We start from the raw sequence: 19,899 nt of genomic DNA on the forward strand, positions 1-19,899 counted from the left end.
CAACCCGCATTATGACAATTAATATAGAGATTATAATATATTGTAATCGTCATATTAATATGACAATTATAATATAATTTTGACATTGTTAGTATTCTTTTTAAATAAAATTTGCCTGTATTCATCAACTTTCACTCATACATACACTGCCAGTTAACAGGCAGGAAATCATTGTTAGGGGGAGTGTTCCTTTTAATATTCACAGATTTGGTCACTTGATAATAACCTGCCATTAATGTACATTTTAACAAACCTGATTGAAAGCTATTCGAAAAGCGATTTTTCCCACATCACCATTAAATGTATTTATTCCCTTAAGCTTCAAAAGCTAGGGTTAACATTAAAATAGGCCACAGGGCATTATGAGACATAATCAATATTGTATAGAAAACCAGCTTGCAGTTTTACTGTAACTCTTATTGAGCCAAAAACTTAAAAGGTTCTGGAGTGCAAGACCCAAAGAGCAAGATTCAAGAAATGACAATGCATACACTATTTGTGCAAGAACATGGTGTAAGATAGGTGCTAAGACATCATTATTTTCTAAGATTTCTAAGTCTTGAAAATATGAGTATTCATTGATTGTGTGCTTCAACAATTTCATACACTTTTCTTCTGAGCCATTGTCTAGTGATTAGTCAAGTAGAGGTTATATCAACTAGTCAATGCAGATAACTAATGAGTAATTATAACACACAAAAGACTAAGATGTAGAAAGACACACAGTAGGTTCTAATTTGTGGTGTTTAACAGATTTCTTAAGCACATTTTCATGTCATTGGTAAGTTTTTAATTACACATTTCTTATTAAAAACTTTGTTAACAAATACCGCACGTTAGACTGCAGCGTTTCAACAATAACAACAACAAGATTCCATTAAAAGAGCGCCTTTCACGTCGGGAGGACGTCCTAAGGCGCTGGACAATTGGGTCAGAACCAGGGAAATGGTCAGGGGGAGGGGAGGGAAGGGAGCGAGGAGGGGGTAGAGAGTTTCAAAGACAAATAAGATGTCATTGATCCTAACTTGGAACATATTTTGTACCTGTAGCACTGTGGAACTGTGGGTATTGCTAGTGAAAAAACGAGTGCTGCCGGTCTTTGAAGACTGCAAATGGGCTGTCACTCCCATGTCGCCACTTGCCAAGGACACTTTCAAATGAGGATCTTCGTCTTCAACCAACGATCTGCAGCAATAGACAAGGGGGAACAACCGTCACTCAAAACATTTTTCCTTTAGTACACAGATTGTAACTATCTAATTTGATATCCATTTAACAGCATAACACTTTCGCTAAAAGCGAGATGTACTAAAAAAAAAGGTCCTTAAAATCAATACAAAAAAACTCACATCAGCTTCAATTGCTCAAACTGCAGAGAAACAGCACTGGGTCAATTGACTGATATCACAGCACTTCTGTGTGATCAGCTNAAAAAAACACTCACAAGTGCTGAAATTGAATACTCTACTGAAAATGGAATACATCATCAAAAAATTGGGTAAATTCAAGTATATGACTAGACTCTTGCTTTTGAAGAAGTGTAAACCATTTTGTAATGACTCAAGGGGTGCTGCAGTATATGGAGAAAATATTGCCTCATCCAGTATTTTACAAACCCACAACTCAAAAACCTTCAATAGGGGAAAAAATCTTAACTCTACAGTAACTGGGTATAAGAAATCAGATTCATCTGAGGAAAGCTGTCAAAATTCATGAAACAGATTAAGATTTACGTTTTTGGTAACAGTGGAAAAAACTATACTCCTCCTCCTGACCCTCTTATTCTACAAGTCTTTTTCAGCACTTGGACTGCTCTGTCCTCCAGGGCTAGGGTCAGAAGTTGCTGAAATGCATCATTAGGATTAGCACAAGTCCCCGTTTTAAGAAATAAATACAATTTATATATACACAGTGCCTACCCACAAGACTCCTGGTAAGGATGAAGACGGAGAAGTATCAAAATTACCATTTCACTTAGTTTTAAATGGACGTTTATATTAACTCAGGGATCTGCAAACTTCCACAGGAATTAAGAGTGCTTCATAACATCACTCGCTTTGGGTTGTAGTCGGTGTAAGCAACAAAGAACAGGCAGAGAATACACGATTTTATGTGCCCCTTGTTGTGACTTTGATCAGAATAATTGTTTGACAGTTTCTGCATGCTGTGAAGTTCATTAATACCATGTTTATTCATAAATTGTATTTTTTTTCTTTTGCTTAAAAATACTCTATGTTTATAACTAAATATGCACCAACTCCGATGGTTTAAAGAGAAGGCATGTGGCGGTCGTAATTTAATTTCAAAATTAAAATTCTGTGTACAGCATGGGCTGTATAACACAGATATCCAATCACAGTTGTGGCAGTTTTCACCAATAAACCTATGTAAATTAAATCACTCAGAAAGAAAATTCTCTCCAAGTGTTGTGAGCCACGAGCTCTTTGCTGCAATGCATTACGAGCGATATGTGGAAGTTGTGAGGTTATTTTGACATGTAAGTTATTTTTTGAAAAAATAAGCCACAGCTCCGGAACAACATTCCATAAAAAAGCAGTAGTTTTTTTTCTTCTTGCAATGTAGCTGCACTCATGTATTTCTTCTCACAATGCATTTTGTGAAGGAGGAGAGGCAGTACGAGGATGAGAGATAGAGTAGCGTTTTTATCAAAAATGTTTATTTATGTACCAAGTTAACAAAGTGAAAAGTGCTGCCGATTTAGACTGGCTTATTTGTGGTTAAGTTTCGTACCTCTCCAATGGTACAGTAATGTGGGAATGACATGCACAAATTCACATGCTATAATTCAATGAATGCATATTGGATTGATAGCTGGTTGACACTACACTGGCCTATTCACAACTTTATAAAAAGCTACAGTTGTGACTGGGATATTAAGAATAAGGGATCCCACACAAAACATTAACCTGCTATCTCTTTCAGATGCTAAACTACCTGCTGTACACGTCCAGCATTTTCTAGTTTTGTTTCATCTGCAATTTTTCTCTTTAGAGACACTCAACGCCATCGATTTCTGAAAGGAAGTCAGAATCTATTTGGTTTTACATAATTTAATTTAAACATGGTAGATTTAAGATAAAGCTTCTCTGGAAGCATTCAGAATATGGAGGAAATAAAACGCAATCAATGTTGCCAGTGTGATCTCAACATAATCTTAAACAGTTGCTTCTGATGGTTACATTTCGCTGTTAACAAAACATTTGTAGGTTACTCCAAAATAATTTGACAGTAGCTGACGAATTTTAAACCCTACTGAGTTCATTTTATCATCTCCATTCCGAGCAGCCCAAAGGAAATATATTATCATTTAGATAGGCGTAGGAAATGTCACCTGCTGAATTTTGATGACGTTTGCTATGCAGTGTGGAACCTACTAGACATATATTCCTTTGATATTCTTATGCAGACTATAATTACAGTGAATGCATTATAAACTAAAGCAACCTCTATATCCTCGCAGTTGCTCACTAAAATGGTAAGACTATGAAATACTACTCTTAACAGTATCTTGAAAGCAAACAAATTTATGGCAGTGAACTATATTAGCATATTTACAGACACATAAATTGGAAATGTACATTAATTCATAGAAATACAACAGCAAGGCACCTCAGATGGGTTTAAAAAGTACACATTTTTAATAAAAAAAAGGTAAGAAATAAGAAATAATCAATGCATGGTAAGGCATCTTGCAAACCTTTACTCAATCGTTCAATGGGAAAAGAAATCTAATGAAACAGCCACAAATCAGAAAGTCGGAGATCAGAGCTCAATCTGAAAAATACAATTTAAAAGCTAAATATATAAAATTGAAACTTGTATCCTTTAGATTCTATATGTCATTGAAATACACCATATAGCAAGGTCAAGAAAAGTAAATAATTTTAAATCTTAAAGAAGCTAGGAGGTTAGCTTTTCCAGAGGATCATTCATTACATACATCCAAATTTGAAGTTTTGTATTTTGAACCTTGTCCTCTAATACTATGTATGAATTGCGAGTAGGATTTATTAGCAGTTTCTGGACAGGTTTACCTAATCTCTGTGCTTTGAGACGTCTCAAAGATGTGATAAGGTTCTATATCAAATGCAAGGTAATCCAAAATTCTTAAATTGGCATCAAGCTGGTAATCTCTTATCCCTTGGTTATGTATGTCCCTTCCAATCAATGGGAATAGATTTGTTGCTAAACATACAATTATCTGGACACAGTCCATTTTCTTCTTTCAACAAATACATGTGTCTATTGGGTTTTGAGCTCATAGTCTGCCACTCCAATCCACTACCAAAGGTCCAGTGTCATATTTCACAGAGTGCATCAGAACTTTCTGTCAGCATTTTGAGGTAAGGTACTGCATAAAATGCAAGCATTATTATTATATGAACAGATTGTAATTGTTTTATTAAAAAAATGCAAAGAGTAGGAGGCCAACCTTCTGAGGGACAGGCTTCTGCTATGTAGGAGGAGGCATGACCCCATCGTTTGAAAGGCCTAGTTCAAATTTCCAAAGGAAGAATCTTTCCATTCATGGAGCTAAGTCTTTGAATGAGGCTCTTTCTGTTCCATCAATACCCATTTTCATAGCCAGTTCCCTACTTAGAATAAAAATTTTACAGTTTGGCATTTTGCCAGAAAATTTAAATACCTTCTTCATTGTAAACTTCTGTGGAAATATGAGATAGATTTACCTAACTCTCTTTGCATTACATTTTACTGATTTATTTTTCCTGATTAATTACAGTACATACCTATTCTAAAACGAAACCATGAGAGACTAGACTAAATATATCCAAACAGTTTAAATATCTGTATACATCCTTTCCTATGAGCTAGCCCCTATGATACCCCTGTCCATCAATTTTCTGATGATGGCTAAAAGAGCAGCAGTAAGTTAACATCAGCATTAGTAAGGGCAGACATTAACTCAAATAAAAACACTGAAACATGGTTACAATGCTAAACACGAGTTCACAGCTAAAACATTCAAACTGAATATTGCACATATTCCATATAAGCTTTGGTCTGATGGATCAGGATATGATTTAAGTAGACATGCACCAATCACTCACCCTGAAAATAATCTGACATATGGTCTGTATAGAACCAGGCACTCTTGGTCAAAGGATTGCAATCTTAGTCACATGCTCTAACAAACTGCAAACGTGCATGTATGTAGACTAGGGGATTTAACTAAATCCAATTTGCCTGCTCCACTGTATTAGTAAACATTCGCAATTACCCTGCCTCATGAAATTGTTGATGCATTATTTCACTATGAGGGGTAGCAGAAAGCATCAAAATCAAATCACACTGTCTACTGGAAACTTACATTTATTTTCAAACAGTTCAGAAATAAAGTAACAAAACTGAATCACAAAAGGGATTAGGATTGAAAATATGTGTATAATCAATAACTTGTATTTTTACTATAAAGAAAATAGACTCCTTGCCTGAAAAGTAACAAACCAATATTTTTTTTAATCCTTCAGAATAAAATGCAAAAAATATCTCAGCATTATTCCTGACACTGTTAGAGAACTTTATTCACCATCAACTGGCCCAGACAGACAATTACCTTACGGTCCTCATGCCTGATTTCAGTGGTTGTCAAAATAGATCAGATAATGCTGTTGCCTCCAGAAGATCCAAGAGACACCTAAAGAGGCTACGTTTTTCTATAATCCTTGTCCAACCTCTCAGGAAAGGTGTGGCCAGAAATAAAGTTCAGATTTGAAAGTAAGTGCACACGTAGAATCCACATCGTGCCACACACCCCAGTCCCTGAAGCAATATTTCAGAACCGATTCGTAAAGAAACTGTGATATAAATGCACATTTCACAAATGCACTAAAGAATGCACTGTTCATATGAATCAACCATTATTCAGCAGGTTATCCAATGCTTCTCTGGTGACACAGTAACTTTACTAATTGATTGAAAAGCTATGAAGTCGAATTCCTATCCCAAACCAAATCACCTCATTTACTTCAACTAAAAATGGACAGATCTTCAGTATAGCCAATGAAGACTTGGATTTAAAGTTTTATCCAATCTTCTTCATTATTACACAAATGGTTCAGGTATGACACCTAACTGAGATTCCATGACATTCCATTGACTGGCGAAGCCCTTTTGAAGCTAGATGTAATATTCCAAGCATTTCTACTTCATTGAATTTCAATTAGAAAGGAACAGCGATGGAGCTGGGATTGCGAGAATGACTAATCACAAAATCTCTGCATCAGCCAAATACCCTCATCACACAGCAAATGGACACTTTAACTCCTAACTTTACATTTCAGCTTCTGATCGAAAACTATTTGTATCACACCTGTCTACAGATGGCACGTCCCAGTTTCAAACAATAAGCACCCGAAAGACCAAAGGCACTTTGAGTGCCTCATATAATCTCGAAAATATCAACTTCATGTAAAAATGAAATAAAATTCATAATTATTTCAGAACTGCTTTTAAAATGTACTGGGTGCATGGTGTGGCCATTTGCACCATAGGCGTGATCACAATTCGGCATAAATTGGAAAATTGGAAATAAACTTTGAAAAAAAATCACTTTGTTTAGTTTTATTAAGCGGAACAACTTCCTGCCTTTATATAAATAGTTTGTTTTCATTATTTTGTTTCCTGCAGTTCAACAGAACCAGAGAGACCTTGAAGTATTTTCATCCCTCCCACTATGAAACAGATATTTTGTCTTTTTAAATGTAAAATACCCCAGCAATAAGGCTTTTTTTTCACAGAGAATGCGGATGGCAGTAAAATGAATGTGCATAATAATAAAACTACTGTCATTAACAATGTAATTACCTTAGAATAAGCATGGGGCTTAACAATTATTGTTTTTTAAAAAAGTGCTTTAATGAGAATTATTTCAAGTGTCCAGAACATTGCATTATTCCTCATTAAGTCTGAGTAGTCAGTGAGGTGGCTTGGAGCATTGTAAAGAGTGTCAGGATGTGGATCTACCATGCTCTCAGTCATGTTGATGGGCAGTAATTCTTACAAAGGTTAAGCAAGATCCAATTCACCTGTCCCCAGAAGTGACTGGCAACCAGCCTGAAAATCACCTAAACATGGATTTAGTGTTAAAAAATGATTCTTCATCTCATTTCAGCACCAAGTCAGAGCTGGTATGATTTTCTTTGTTTTGTTTGGTGTGTGATGAGTTTCCTCCCCCTCTACACTTGCTAATTCAATTCTCTACAACAGACTGTGTCCTCGGTGCTGAATACCTTGCAGAGCCTGAATAAAAGCAGCAAAGCAATCATGCATATCTTTAGCTACTCTGTCAGAGACTCTTGTGAGCAAGTGGGTAGACTGATTATTAACATGGCAACGTAGAAGCAGCACATTTGCTTCCAGAACTGCTACACAAGTATTAGTTATTTCATTGGTATTACTGCTTTTGCTACCAGGCCATTTAGTGAAACGCTAATAAAGCTTTTTGGCCGAACCTGTTTAGCACCATTGTTCCAGTGTCTATTTAATTTGCTAGAACAATAGATTGAATGCCTAGTACGCTCCACCTCCCCCAAGTCCCAGCCATGTGACAATATGATCATCCCATCTGGGCGGTTTAATTGAGTGTATTTCTTCATTATACACATTTTTAGCTTTGCCTCGTGGCTGAAAATGTTCACTGCAGAAATCTGCTCCCGTGGGGATTAAGATGAACTGATTAAATTTTTAGTGCAAACGATGCATGAATTTTCAAGATCAACCTTCTGTTAGTGAAACAGTTCCACCCTAATTAGATTGCTTATGATGTGGAAACAAAGCAGAGAAAATGTCCATTCAATGTAAAATGCAGCAGTAAGTCCCGAGATGACTGAGGAGTCAGACATATCAGTTTCAGACTGATTCTGAATAATACGTTCTACCTCTTTTTTTAATATTGCTGGCGTGAAGTGTTGCAGGATCTTGCTTATGAGCCCAGAAGAGATTAGGATTTATTGAAAAAGCTGAATTTATACTGCAACGCTGTTGCTGGAAGAATGCTCTGCCGAAAGACAGTGAAATCTTTCAAGAGGGCATCCTTACAGCAAGTAAAAATAGGGTTTCTGTGGCTACCATTTTGGAATTCAGGGGCAACCAGTCGCAAGTTTGGCCACTTCATCATTGCACTCTTTAGTTATAGTGAGGTGTCTTTAAATAAGTATACAAGCTTAAAATGTTATTTGACTGAGATTTCTGACACATTGGCCTTGTTAAATATGCCTGTCTGATCGAAGTATAAATGTAGCTCCCAATGGCACAGTTAGTAAAATGCATTGAGACATACAGACAATAAAGGTCTCAGGTTTGATTTATTAGGCTAGGTAACTTCTGTTTAGCAGCATTGTTGGTGCTACAAATAGTCTTTCTGTCCTTGAACTGGGGGAAATAAGAGGAAAAAAAAGTCAGACTTTCCTGTTCTGATCCAAAGATGCGTACTGAAAATTACATGAATATGAACATTGGCATCAGGCTTCAATGCAATATTGTAGAGCAATTGCCCGAGACATTCCACACAATTAAGAATGGATCTCATGGGCCAATGAATGTATGGTCACCATAATGTACATTCATGTACAGGAAGTTTCATTATTCAGTTTTTCTTCTCATCAACTGGTCCATTTCTGAAAAATATTAGACTAATATTATTTAGAAATTCCGACACCACGGGCCAGCCACAGGTTCTATGGTGTTTAATTTTCAGTCTTGCTGAAACAAAGTTGTGACTTTCCCCACCGAACTACAGTTCAATAAGCTGACAATTTTCTAATTGATATAGAAAGCACACAGAAAGCTTATAACATACTTGGAAAGTAAAAAGAAACCAAGAATGATGGGACACAACATTTCCAAAAGGTTTGTTGTTTGGATCCAGGCTTCCTTGGACTCTTGAAAAGGAGGGAATTATTACAGAATTTCAGCTTTACCATATACAGTACTTCATGTGTAATCAAATATAAAAATTATAAATGTTCAGATTTGGGGTGAACACAAAACAAGAACGAAATTCCTTTCTGTGTCCACTACCATGCACATTTAATATTTTCTCAGGATTTTAATTGTTGAAATAGGTCAAAGGGACTTCAGCATCAAAGCTGCTGAAATTGCAAAACATGTTGGTCAAACAACAAAATTCAAATCAAACCCATTCTTAAACAACCTATGTTGAATGAAGCCTTATCTCATTGCTTTCACAAATGCAAAATGAATGAAACTTTAACAATGGGGCTAATAATCACTTCTAAAAAATCACTAATTAAATAACTTAAGTAAATAATAATTTGTTCACTCAATCCAACTGCTGTATGTAATTGTTGCCATGTTTCGTCGATAAAATATACAGTCAATTCACTTACAGTATATTCTGTGAAGCATTTCAAGACGTCTCAAAGGCATGATAAGGCACTATATCAAGTGCAAGTATTGTTATTATGAATGGTAAAAAGGTTTGTCATATAGAAAAAAGATTCATATATAAAAGGTTTTCCAAATTTGAAACATACAGATAGACAGCAATACCTCAGCAGCTAAGGACTGTTCAATTCATCAATGCAATCTGTGAGTCGTAGGAAATTGTCAATAAAGATGCATAACCGGGAGCAGAGTTCCTGGCTACAGATAAATACATTGGTGAGGCCATATTGTGAATATTAATTGTTAAATATGGTGCATGAGTCATTTAGACAAATTGTCATGTCTGCATACAAGTCTCCCTTATTTGCAACAAAATAGAAACATTTTATTACAGAGCCAGTATTTTCTTTATTTTTATTTGCAAACAATGTCACAGCCCATCTAACAGCTCTGTACTTCCTACAGCTTCCTTTTCTCCACCGATTGTTTCCACATGAATTGAAGCAATAAAGGAATCCATCTGTAAAAAGAATGCATATGAAGCTTGCTGATACCCTGGATGGCTCTATGCATGAATACACTGAATGGGGCTGTAATGAACTAATCAAACCTAGAACGATCCAAGATCAATTTCTGGTCTGTGAAGAGTTAGCCATTTGTCAACAAGGGTTTGGGTTTAGTACTACAATTCACTCCACCAACGAACCTCATCCATCTTTCTATTCTAAACCTTGTTTTAAGAATTAGATTTCAAAGGCTTCACCAATTTTAGTCCACCTCGTAGGTTCATATGCAATTTTGAAGGCAAGAGTCAATTTTTCTTAAAAATGAAAATCCATGGTAACAATTGATGGTAACAATGCCACTTTATTATTGCAACATCAGCCTAATAGAAACATGTACAAAATTACAGAAAACAATTAATGGAGTCAATCAACTGAATATGCTTTGAACAGAATCGTAAAGCATGCTTTCCAAATTAGGAAATTCTGAGCTAACCAAGTTTAAGCATACGGTTGCTTACTTGTGGAATAAGTCATTACTTAGTGCAGCACAAGGAACAATTTAGGTATAAGGGGATGGAAAGGACTATAAACCTAAATCTCTTGAACAATAATATTGCATTGGTTGAAGTTCATAACAATGAACCTTTGATATAAAAGCTCCCCAAGTACCAATAGGAGTGGTAGAGTGACCTTAATGTGCTGAATGTCCCTTTATCTTCTTGTTATATTCACAGCCTTGCTCCCTCCTACCTCTCCGACCTACTATCCCCCTACCTACCTGCCCGTACCCTCCGCTCCTCTGGTTCCGGTCTGGTCCACATCCGCCGCCCCAACCACCCTACCATCGGTGGCCGGTCCTTCAGCCTCTCAGCCCCGAGGCTCTGGAACTCCATCCCCCAGTGCCTTCGCCGCCTCCTCCCTTTCCTCCTTCAAGGCCGGTCTCAAGACCATTCTCTTTGACCATACCTTCAGCTCCCCTCTCGACTCTCTACCCCCTCCTCGCTCCCTCCCTTCCCTCCCCTCACCCTGACCACTTCCCCACTGCTCGGGTCCCAACCCAACTGTCCAGCGCCTTGGGACGTCCTCCCGACGTGAAAGGCGCTCTATAAATGGAATCTTGTTGTTGTGTCGCTGAGAAGCAAGTTCTGTACCCCAGTTCTTGGCAACAATATTCATTGCATATAAAGCAATCCATAAGAAGTGTGCTCCCAAGTCAATACTTTTGTTGCCACATTCAAATAATATTTTCACTTGAAGATTGAAATGTAGCATTATAACTTTCTTCTTGGCATTTTTTTTTGTTTTTAAATTCAGAATAGACAAATGCAAGTATTTTTCAGTTGATCAGATTCATTTCTTCCCAGGGAGCAGGGACTGTTTGTTATTGGCTCAGATGTTGTTAAGGGGGAAATCAGCTTGACAGCTGAGTGGTATTTTGTCAGTTAAGAATAGAGAATAGAACAAAAATATTCATTGAACCAACAATCTGAGGCAAGATAGGCAGTATCTGGCTTCAAATGTTTTGGTGTTTATATGAAACAACATTTGAGAGGATCAAAACAGAAATGTCATAGCTATTGGGATACATTGGCAATTGACAACACTGGTCTGTTACACAGCAGCAGGCAACTGTTCTGTAAGAAAACATCTGCAAACTGGAAATTAACTTTCTCTGCTACACCTCCTGACCACTGGAGTGGATGGATGTAGGTATGAATGTACTCTGATGCATTATGGATTTCAACAATTTTGTTTTTCACATTCCATTTATTATATTACATTCCATATTTCTTGCATTTGTTATAGCACTTTTCACACTGGGTGAATGTCTGATAACACTTCACGGGATATACTATAACATACAGTGAATGTGCATTTTGTAGGCGGCCTATTTGAGCACAGGACAGCAATGTCCCATAAACAGTCATGAAGTGAATGACCAGTTTTATTTGGGGGATTATTGGGCAGAATACTGGGAGAAACTCCCACCCTATTACCTATTAATCTCATTGTAAAAAGAAGCCTTATTGTGTTTTAAGGCTCCAATTGGATTTTTCTATTTTATTTCATTTTAATAATTACTTTTTTGCCAGAGTTAATTAGTGGATACAACAAACAACTGAATTAAAGCACCATTCTTCACAGAGCAATTCAGAAATAAAGAGATTTAAATCAATGGAGCACACTTCTTAAATCAACTCCAGCCCTTTGGGACATTCTCCCGACATAAAAGGGACTAATAAATGTAACTGCGTTGCTATTATTGAAATACAGTATTTTTTGTGCAGGAAAGACTCCAAAATGGCAAGATCTAAATATGTTGTCCTACATACTTTTCCCCTTCTCTATACATTCAGTATGTTAAAATTGAATCCAACAAGCTGATTCCTTTCCAAGACCTCAAGTCCATTCAGCTACTTACCTCCCCCAACCACTCCTTACCTCCCCCAACCACTCCTTACCTCCCCCAACCACTCCTAACCTCCCCCAACCACTCCTTACCTCCCTCAAATGCTCCAAAGGGACCTGCACTATGAGTTTGGTTTGGTTTCTCACTTAAAAAGCAGAAGCAGCATTCGATTTTCTTTTAGTGAAAAAGAGCAAATTCATATTTTTGGGATCCATTCTTAAAAGTTTGCATTTGGAGTCTTTTATACCACACAATTTTCACAGTAAATAANTTTTTTTTGAAATACTTTAAAAGACAATTTAGCTAAAATATATCATTCACTGCACTGTAGTTCTTTCTAATTCAATTGACAAACATTGGCAGCATTTGTTCCTCTTCTGTACACAGTGCTGATAATCCATCCAAACACTCTATTGCCGTGACCACCTTGAAGGATTGTTTGGCAGCACATTGATTGCACCACTGCAGTATAAATATTGCAGATTTAGACTCTGACCTGAACTGGCTCCTTAAAACACTTTGACAGTCCAAAGGACCATGTTTAACACTACAGTCAGTTTTGCAACTGGCACATTTAAAACACTGAAATAATTAATACCGAACAATTCACTCAGCATTTGGGTAATGTGTACAAATGAAGAAGTCCACTCAATATTGTTCCACTCCTCCAAGGAATATTGCTGCACAGCAGTTATAAACAGAGCAAAAGATTTAAAAGAGCACATGCTTATAATAATAATATTATCAAGCAGCAGGCTATTCACTGCAAAAATATCCACAGAATTCAGTAATTAGATTTCACCCAATCGAGAGACCTCGCATTCATGCTCTGCCCAGTTCAGCTTCCCCCCACTTCCATAACATTGCACATCTTCATCACTAGCTCTCCCTGGACTGCCAAGACTTTAATCCACACATTCATCATGTCCAGGCTGAATTAAGCCAACTCTACTTGCCAGACTACCTGCCTGTTGCCTTCACAAGCTGCACAGTTATCCAGAAAAATTGTGTACTTTCATACACTGGGATTTGTAGGACCTACCATCCCCATTCCTTAGAGGATTGAGTTCTAACCTTTAAATCCCTGCATGGTCTAACCCCACCCTTCCACTGCGAACTCCTCAAACCCTACCAACCCAGCCACCCAGAAGCCCTCGCTCTACTTGCACCACCATTGGTGATTAGATTTCCAAATATCTGGTCTCACTCTCTAGGACTCCATCCTGATCTCTTTAAGGTCCACCTCAAGACCTTTCTTTTTGACCAAGTTTTCGGCCATTCTTTGCCCCCCACTCATCCCCCACCCCTTCATACCCACACCCAGCTCTGTGCAAACCCTGAACTGCCCAGCACCTTAGATAGTGTAGTGTGTTTCATATCATTTAAGGCTGCACTTTAAACCCAAAATATGGAAATAATATCATTCAAAGTACTTCCTACATTGTGCTTCTTTTAAGAAGATAATTAGTTGAAAATATTCCATGTGTTCACCAAAATGGAAAAAACAGCCAAGACTTATATTAATACCAATATTTTCATGTTGAATGTTTGTTTATATTTTGTAACAATGAAAAAATATTTATCCATCTCTGATCTGGTACTACTGAAAATTCCAATTAATGTACTAGAATTGAGGAACAAATAATTTATTCAAGGCCAAGATAATAACAGGTGCTGAAGTGTGGAAATCGATCATTTTTCAAGAATCCTAGTTTCTACCAAATAATTTTTGTTTTCTTTGCCAACAGAATCACTAGATTTCAAAAAAAACAAATTCTCTAATGCTGATCTTAATTAACCGAGCCTGTACCATCTACACACTGACTCTCTCTCTCTCTCTCTCCCCCAGTTAACAATGCAAGAATCTCAAAAGAGCAAGGCAGTGAATGGAAGAGAAGTCAAGTGATCCATCATCGTCTCCTCAGCACCAATTAAAAACTGTTCTCTTTGGCACTGAGCATACCAGGATATTCCCAGCCCAATAGTGCTTCCTGTCTCTGCAAAACTGATGGTGGGAGGAAGCAGGAAAACATCAGCCAGGAACAAAAGGAAGACTAGCCAGAGGGACGTTTGAGTTCACAAGGCATTGCTACAAAGGTTTGCTTAAAAAAAGCAAAAATTGTCGCAGCTCATGACACAGCTTGATTTCTGCGATCTTTTCAGTCCTATCCTTCTACACTCTAACTATAGATCTTTCTACTTCTTATTACAGCTCAATTGGACTTTCAAGAGCAAACCATACAATATATGCACACTGACACAATGGGGTAACTGAAATTAATGCCTCTACAAGTGTGGGGTAAATACTGCCTTACAAATTCATTAAGCCCATCACTTTCCTTCTGACGGTAATGTGCATTAATGTTTAGGGAAAATATAACTTTTCTTTCACAACATATAGGCTATTTTATTATGGTAAAGAGCAGTTGCTGGATTTCACTCTGAGCCTAAAATGCTCGATAAATCATCAAAACGAATTACACTTCATAACTACTACTTTCATAATGAAAATTATTTTGTTACCGTGTATCTATCCAGAATTAATAAAAGACAAGCATCGGAGAAGTGTTCCCTGGAAATATGGTAGGATTAGGGAGTCAGAAATGTGTAATAGACTTGCTATTCAACTCGCAATCGATCTTGAGTGCCTCAGCCAAACTAAAAATTACATTAATATTATGTAATATATTAGACTACATGATCCCCTTCCTTCGGTCATCTTCCCATCCCCACTGGCCCCATCCCTCTCGAATACAATCCCCACCTCAGGTGCAAACCTTCAACTGCCCGGCGCTTTGACATGTCCTCCCAATGTGAAAGGCGCTATCTAAATGCAACTTGTTTGTTTTGGAAGGACCAAAAACAAATTCATATTACAATTTGCTACGCACAAATCAGACTGTCCTACATAGTCGTGCTAATCTTTTAAAAGCAGAATAAAAAGGTTCATACACAACATGCATTGCAGAGCAACAAGACTCAAATTACAGGACTTTTAAATTAAAAACAGCAGGCAACAAATTTTTGTACATTTGAAAATGGCATCTAGAAGCTTGCTCACAAATGATAATTTGTCAAAATCAGTGTTCTCGGCAACCAGGTTAAAGAAGAGAAAGGCTTGGTCTTCACAAAGTATTCCCTCACACTGATCGGTTTCCCCACATCACCCTTATCTCCATATATTCTTGCTTTTGATTGTTTTTGTTTTTTCAGAAAAAAATTGTTTTTAACCTCGACACACTCAAACACCAGGACACATTATTTTTTTCTCTCTGTAGACCTTACTTAAACCTGAAAAATGGAAGCACTGTCAAATCTCTAAAACTCTTTAAGATTCTTCACATATGCATGTGCCAAGGCACACTGTACAAAATGCCAAGAGGACAAGCGGAGATAAAAATGCTAACAATTTAACCAGGACACCTGGTGGCACACAGCGGTAAAATAGAAAAAAAACGGAATGCAGGGATCGAGGATCGGTAACAATGGTGCTGAAATGCACAAGGCATCGTTGCATAAATGCCGGGGAAAAAAAACACTGCACAATGCATTATTTAGATCTGGTATTCTAACCTTAACAACCAACAAAAACAGGCAGAACCCTCTCAAAAAAAATACAATGCTTCCTGGATTGTAGATAAAATATAACATCCCAGCTGGCTGTCCTAAACCATCAACCCACTACTTATGGCTAAAAAGTATGTTACTGAATATTACATTACAGAGCACCAACACACAAAACAAACAGGAATTTAACCAGATGATATTCATGAACTTACATGTATGCTGGAGTCAGTGTCGTTGTCCTAGATGGTTTAAGCACAGAAACCGGGAATTTCCAGTTAGTGGGATTACTCGTTTTCCATTTCAATGGCATGTTGTTATAAAGATACTACGATACCAGGGAGAAGCATTTCCGTAACAGACTTCCAGCTAGGAGCTCCATACCAGACAGACTGTACACAGTGGCTGCAGCTTAGAACACGTGAATAATTCTGGCACTGCTCTTAAGCTAATGTTTCAATTGGTGTATTTAGCAGAAGAGGACTGCAAGACATTTCTTTCCTGAATCCTTTGTCTGACTGAAGCATATAACGTGCTTCTATCATCCTAGCTCAACAATAGTGCCACCTTGTTAGAAAAAAGCCCTGACTGCAACACACAGACTGATTCTCTGAAGCAGCATATTACAGCTTTGTTTACCAGCACACTGCTACAGTAAGATAAGGGTATGCAGAAGCAATGCTACCTGTAAGAAGATCTGCAATGAAGCAGTAAATTATTCAGAGTTTACACCCTTTATTTCAGTAAGATTTGATCAGTCATGTACAAAAAAAACACAAAAGGATCATGTGGTATATCTGACTCACCAACATACCTACTCAGAATGCACTTGTCATCCTCTTTAAATTCTTCTTTTGGGCTGCAACAATACAAATGGGATATAAATTTCAGCATAGCCTTGGGCCACTGTTAATAGTCATCAGGGAACAAAATCAGCAGCCCGATTTCCTCCTGTAAAAGCTCCAGATAAACATAGCTTCAATGCTATTATGGAAAAAGCCTAAATCCATTATAACAGTCCACCTCAGCCATAATACAGGGTCCAAGATGTCAAAAAATCTGACTTGATGCAATGTCCTGGATGCACGTCTAATGACTGCTGCTCAGTATGCTTTTGTTTCCCACATACTGCTTGCCGAGCACGATACCCAAGCATTTTACTACATGCTGTATTACATGACTCTCATTCCACATCTTCTGCAGGGGAACAGGGCTTGCAGTATGTTCCAGCAGTCACAATCAGCAGTGCTATTAACGGTCCAATTCAACAGCTCTCGAATACCTCATAAACCACTTGGAGTTTCTAGCGGAGCAGTCGGTCAAGCAGGTGGCCACCTGGGACCACTCTGCAGTAGTGTGGTGAGCGGGTGATCCCAGGAGCTGACTGACAGAGTACTTAATGATAAAAAAGAGCATGTGTCTTCTTAAATAAGAGCTTGGAAGGCACTACATTAATAAATATTTTACTGACCTTTTTTTTAAAAATGATTACTGACATTTCGCTGTTTGATTTTAAAGGAGACGGTACTCTGCGGATAGCCTCGACTCGCCAAGAATTCAAAACGATCAAAATATTTTCCATCACATTTGAAAATCTATAAGCCACATATCAATTCATCTTTACATATTCTTTAGGCCTTTTAAAAAAAAGCCGAATACTACTACAAAGGTGGATCCTTGATGATCTGTCATAATAGGAGGAACACCCCTTTGGTGAATAATTCACATTACCATCTTATCATACTGAAGTTCCATAGTTTCGCCCACAAATATACAGTCAATTCACTTTACAGTGTGTTCTGTGAAGCGCTTTCCTCCCGACGTGAAAAGCGCTATATCAAATGCAAGGATTATTATTATTAAGTGCAAGGATTATTCTTAAATACAAGGATTATTATAGTACGTGAACGTTCACAACAATAACTTGCATTTATATAGCGCTCTTCATGTAGGGCAGTGTCTCAGAGCATTTACTTAGTTTTCAGGGGAAAAAAAATCAGCAGTAGAATTTCTAAAATCTCACACACTATGCATCAGAAGAGAACAAGATGCAATTGCACAGAACACATTTTCTAAAAGCATTATATAGTGCCTAATTCCTTACAGGCCAGGTTGAGCTAACTAAGAGGTAGTCAACAAGAAGCTCTATCTCGTTTCATTGGTCTCCAGAAGGTAGAAAGCCATTTCATCTCAACAGCAACTAAGAATGTCCAGGTAATCAATCATCAATGCAGAACCAGTAGAGCATTGTCCATCTTGTAGTAGATGAATTTCCCCGTGTAAACAGATTTTTACTTTTCTTTAATCTCCTTTTCAATAGTGCTCCATGTAGTAATTCTTTATTTTGGAAGCCAAGCAGAGCAGAAGGTAAACAAGAAAACTATAGTGGATAATTGCTATTCCACTGCATCTTCTGCTTAATGATCATAGTTTGTCAATTTGAAACACTGGAAATATAAAAGGTAATAAAAAGTTTTTAAAAATTCTGAAGTGAAGAATTGCAACAGTTCTAACATTGTGTCCTTTTCTTAGACAATTCAGAAAATTATATCATTAAATTCAGTTCTTATGGAGATTATAATGGTAATTGTACCACATGTGATGATACAATTTTGCTGAATAGTATTTGCATTTCATTGAGATGGAGCCACAATTTAGAATAAATGCACTGTTTTAAAAAAAAGTCTCACCACTGAGACCACACTACAATCCAATCATTCATTTACGTCTTGTTTACATTGTTAACTTTAGCTATTTTCTGAATATGTAGTATAAATAGGATATGTGATTTAAGATATAGGATACAATGTATGTTAGAATAATGTTAGTTAGAATAATGACCATAGCTCAGTTTACTGTACTTATATTAAGTGTAAATCATATTCCTTACACCTTAAGGATCCTTACACCAACAAAACAAAAGCCATTCACATCTGATAACTAGATGCCACAATGCTGCAAGTAAATGTATGTATGTGTGGGTGGGTGGGTGGGGGTGTGAGGGGATTAGTGACAGATATGTTGCTGCATTAATGTTGAATTACGAGTAACCTTGACAACAGGTTAACTGGTTCCATTCCATGTTGCTGTAGAATTTTAAATATTTTAACTTCAATTCATAGCACGGCATTTCAGAAGAAGTTAATTTTTAATAGCTCTGTCAATATAATTTAAAGTGCAGAAGAAAATTGGAAAAATCCATTGGGAACATTTTAATTTTTAAAAATATATACGTGGTTTGATACAGCTAACAACAAAACAAAGCAGAGGGGAGAGACAATCAAACCGTATATACTGGTGGGTTACTGAATCGGCACTCAAACCTATAAAGACCAAATATTTTTTATGGTTGATTGCTTTCTTATCAAAATTCTACATATTCCATTATCTGTCACTTTGCACCAAGCTGTTTGGAAATTCAGTTCACATTGCATAATCACTACTGCATGTTAACTTTCCTGGGGCTATACTCAGGGCAGTTGCACAAAGTAATGGCAAAATTGCTTCCGCCCCTTCCCCCCCCTCCAGTGAAGCCGCTTTTGCTTTTGAACTGAATAAAAATCTGCACCAAAGTTCCAACCAATTCATTTTTAGTAGTTTTTAAAATCATACAAAACTAGCGATGCTATGTCAGAATGGATTTTTGCTTTAAAAAAATTGCTTAAAACCAGATTTATAATAATAATAATCCTTGCATTTGATATAGCGCTTTTCACGTTGGGAGGACGTCCCAAAGCGCTTCACAGAACACACTGTAAGGTGAATTAACTGTATATTTGTGGGCGAACGCGGCAGCCAATTGCGCACAGCAATGTCCCACAAACAGTCGTAGATTGAAAATGACCAATTTATTATTGTTTTTGTTTTTTTTAGAGGTATTATTATTAGGCTCTGTGTGGAGTAAGGAAACTTGCCCAAGGTTTCGCCCTCTGCCTGGAATTGAACTCAGGTCTCTCACTTGCAAAGCGAGTGCTCTAACCACTGAGCTACAGGACTCCACAAATATATGCACATATATATCCACAAAGATTT

The 19,899-nt window shown here is 37.2% G+C and overlaps 1 protein-coding gene across 3 annotated transcripts in view; it reads right to left on the reverse strand.

Moving 5' to 3' along the window:
* klhl13 (kelch-like family member 13) overlaps positions 1 to 19,899 on the reverse strand; it is a 62,729-nt gene that overhangs the window by 12,900 nt on the left and 29,930 nt on the right. The window contains exons 1-2 of one of the 3 annotated variants that reach the window (XM_007892334.2): positions 16,682 to 16,761; positions 1,044 to 1,185 (exon numbers count right to left, since the gene is read on the reverse strand). In XM_007892334.2, the coding sequence (XP_007890525.2) occupies positions 1,044 to 1,185; positions 16,682 to 16,761 (222 nt within the window). Of the gene's footprint in view, positions 1 to 1,043; positions 1,186 to 16,082; positions 16,247 to 16,681; positions 16,762 to 19,899 lie in introns of those variants that run through there. The other 2 variants (XM_007892308.2, XM_007892318.2) reach the window with 2 other exon arrangements.

This window comes from Callorhinchus milii, unplaced genomic scaffold (assembly GCF_018977255.1).
Source record: "Callorhinchus milii isolate IMCB2004 unplaced genomic scaffold, IMCB_Cmil_1.0 Scaffold15, whole genome shotgun sequence".
NCBI classification, from domain to species: domain Eukaryota; kingdom Metazoa; phylum Chordata; class Chondrichthyes; order Chimaeriformes; family Callorhinchidae; genus Callorhinchus; species Callorhinchus milii.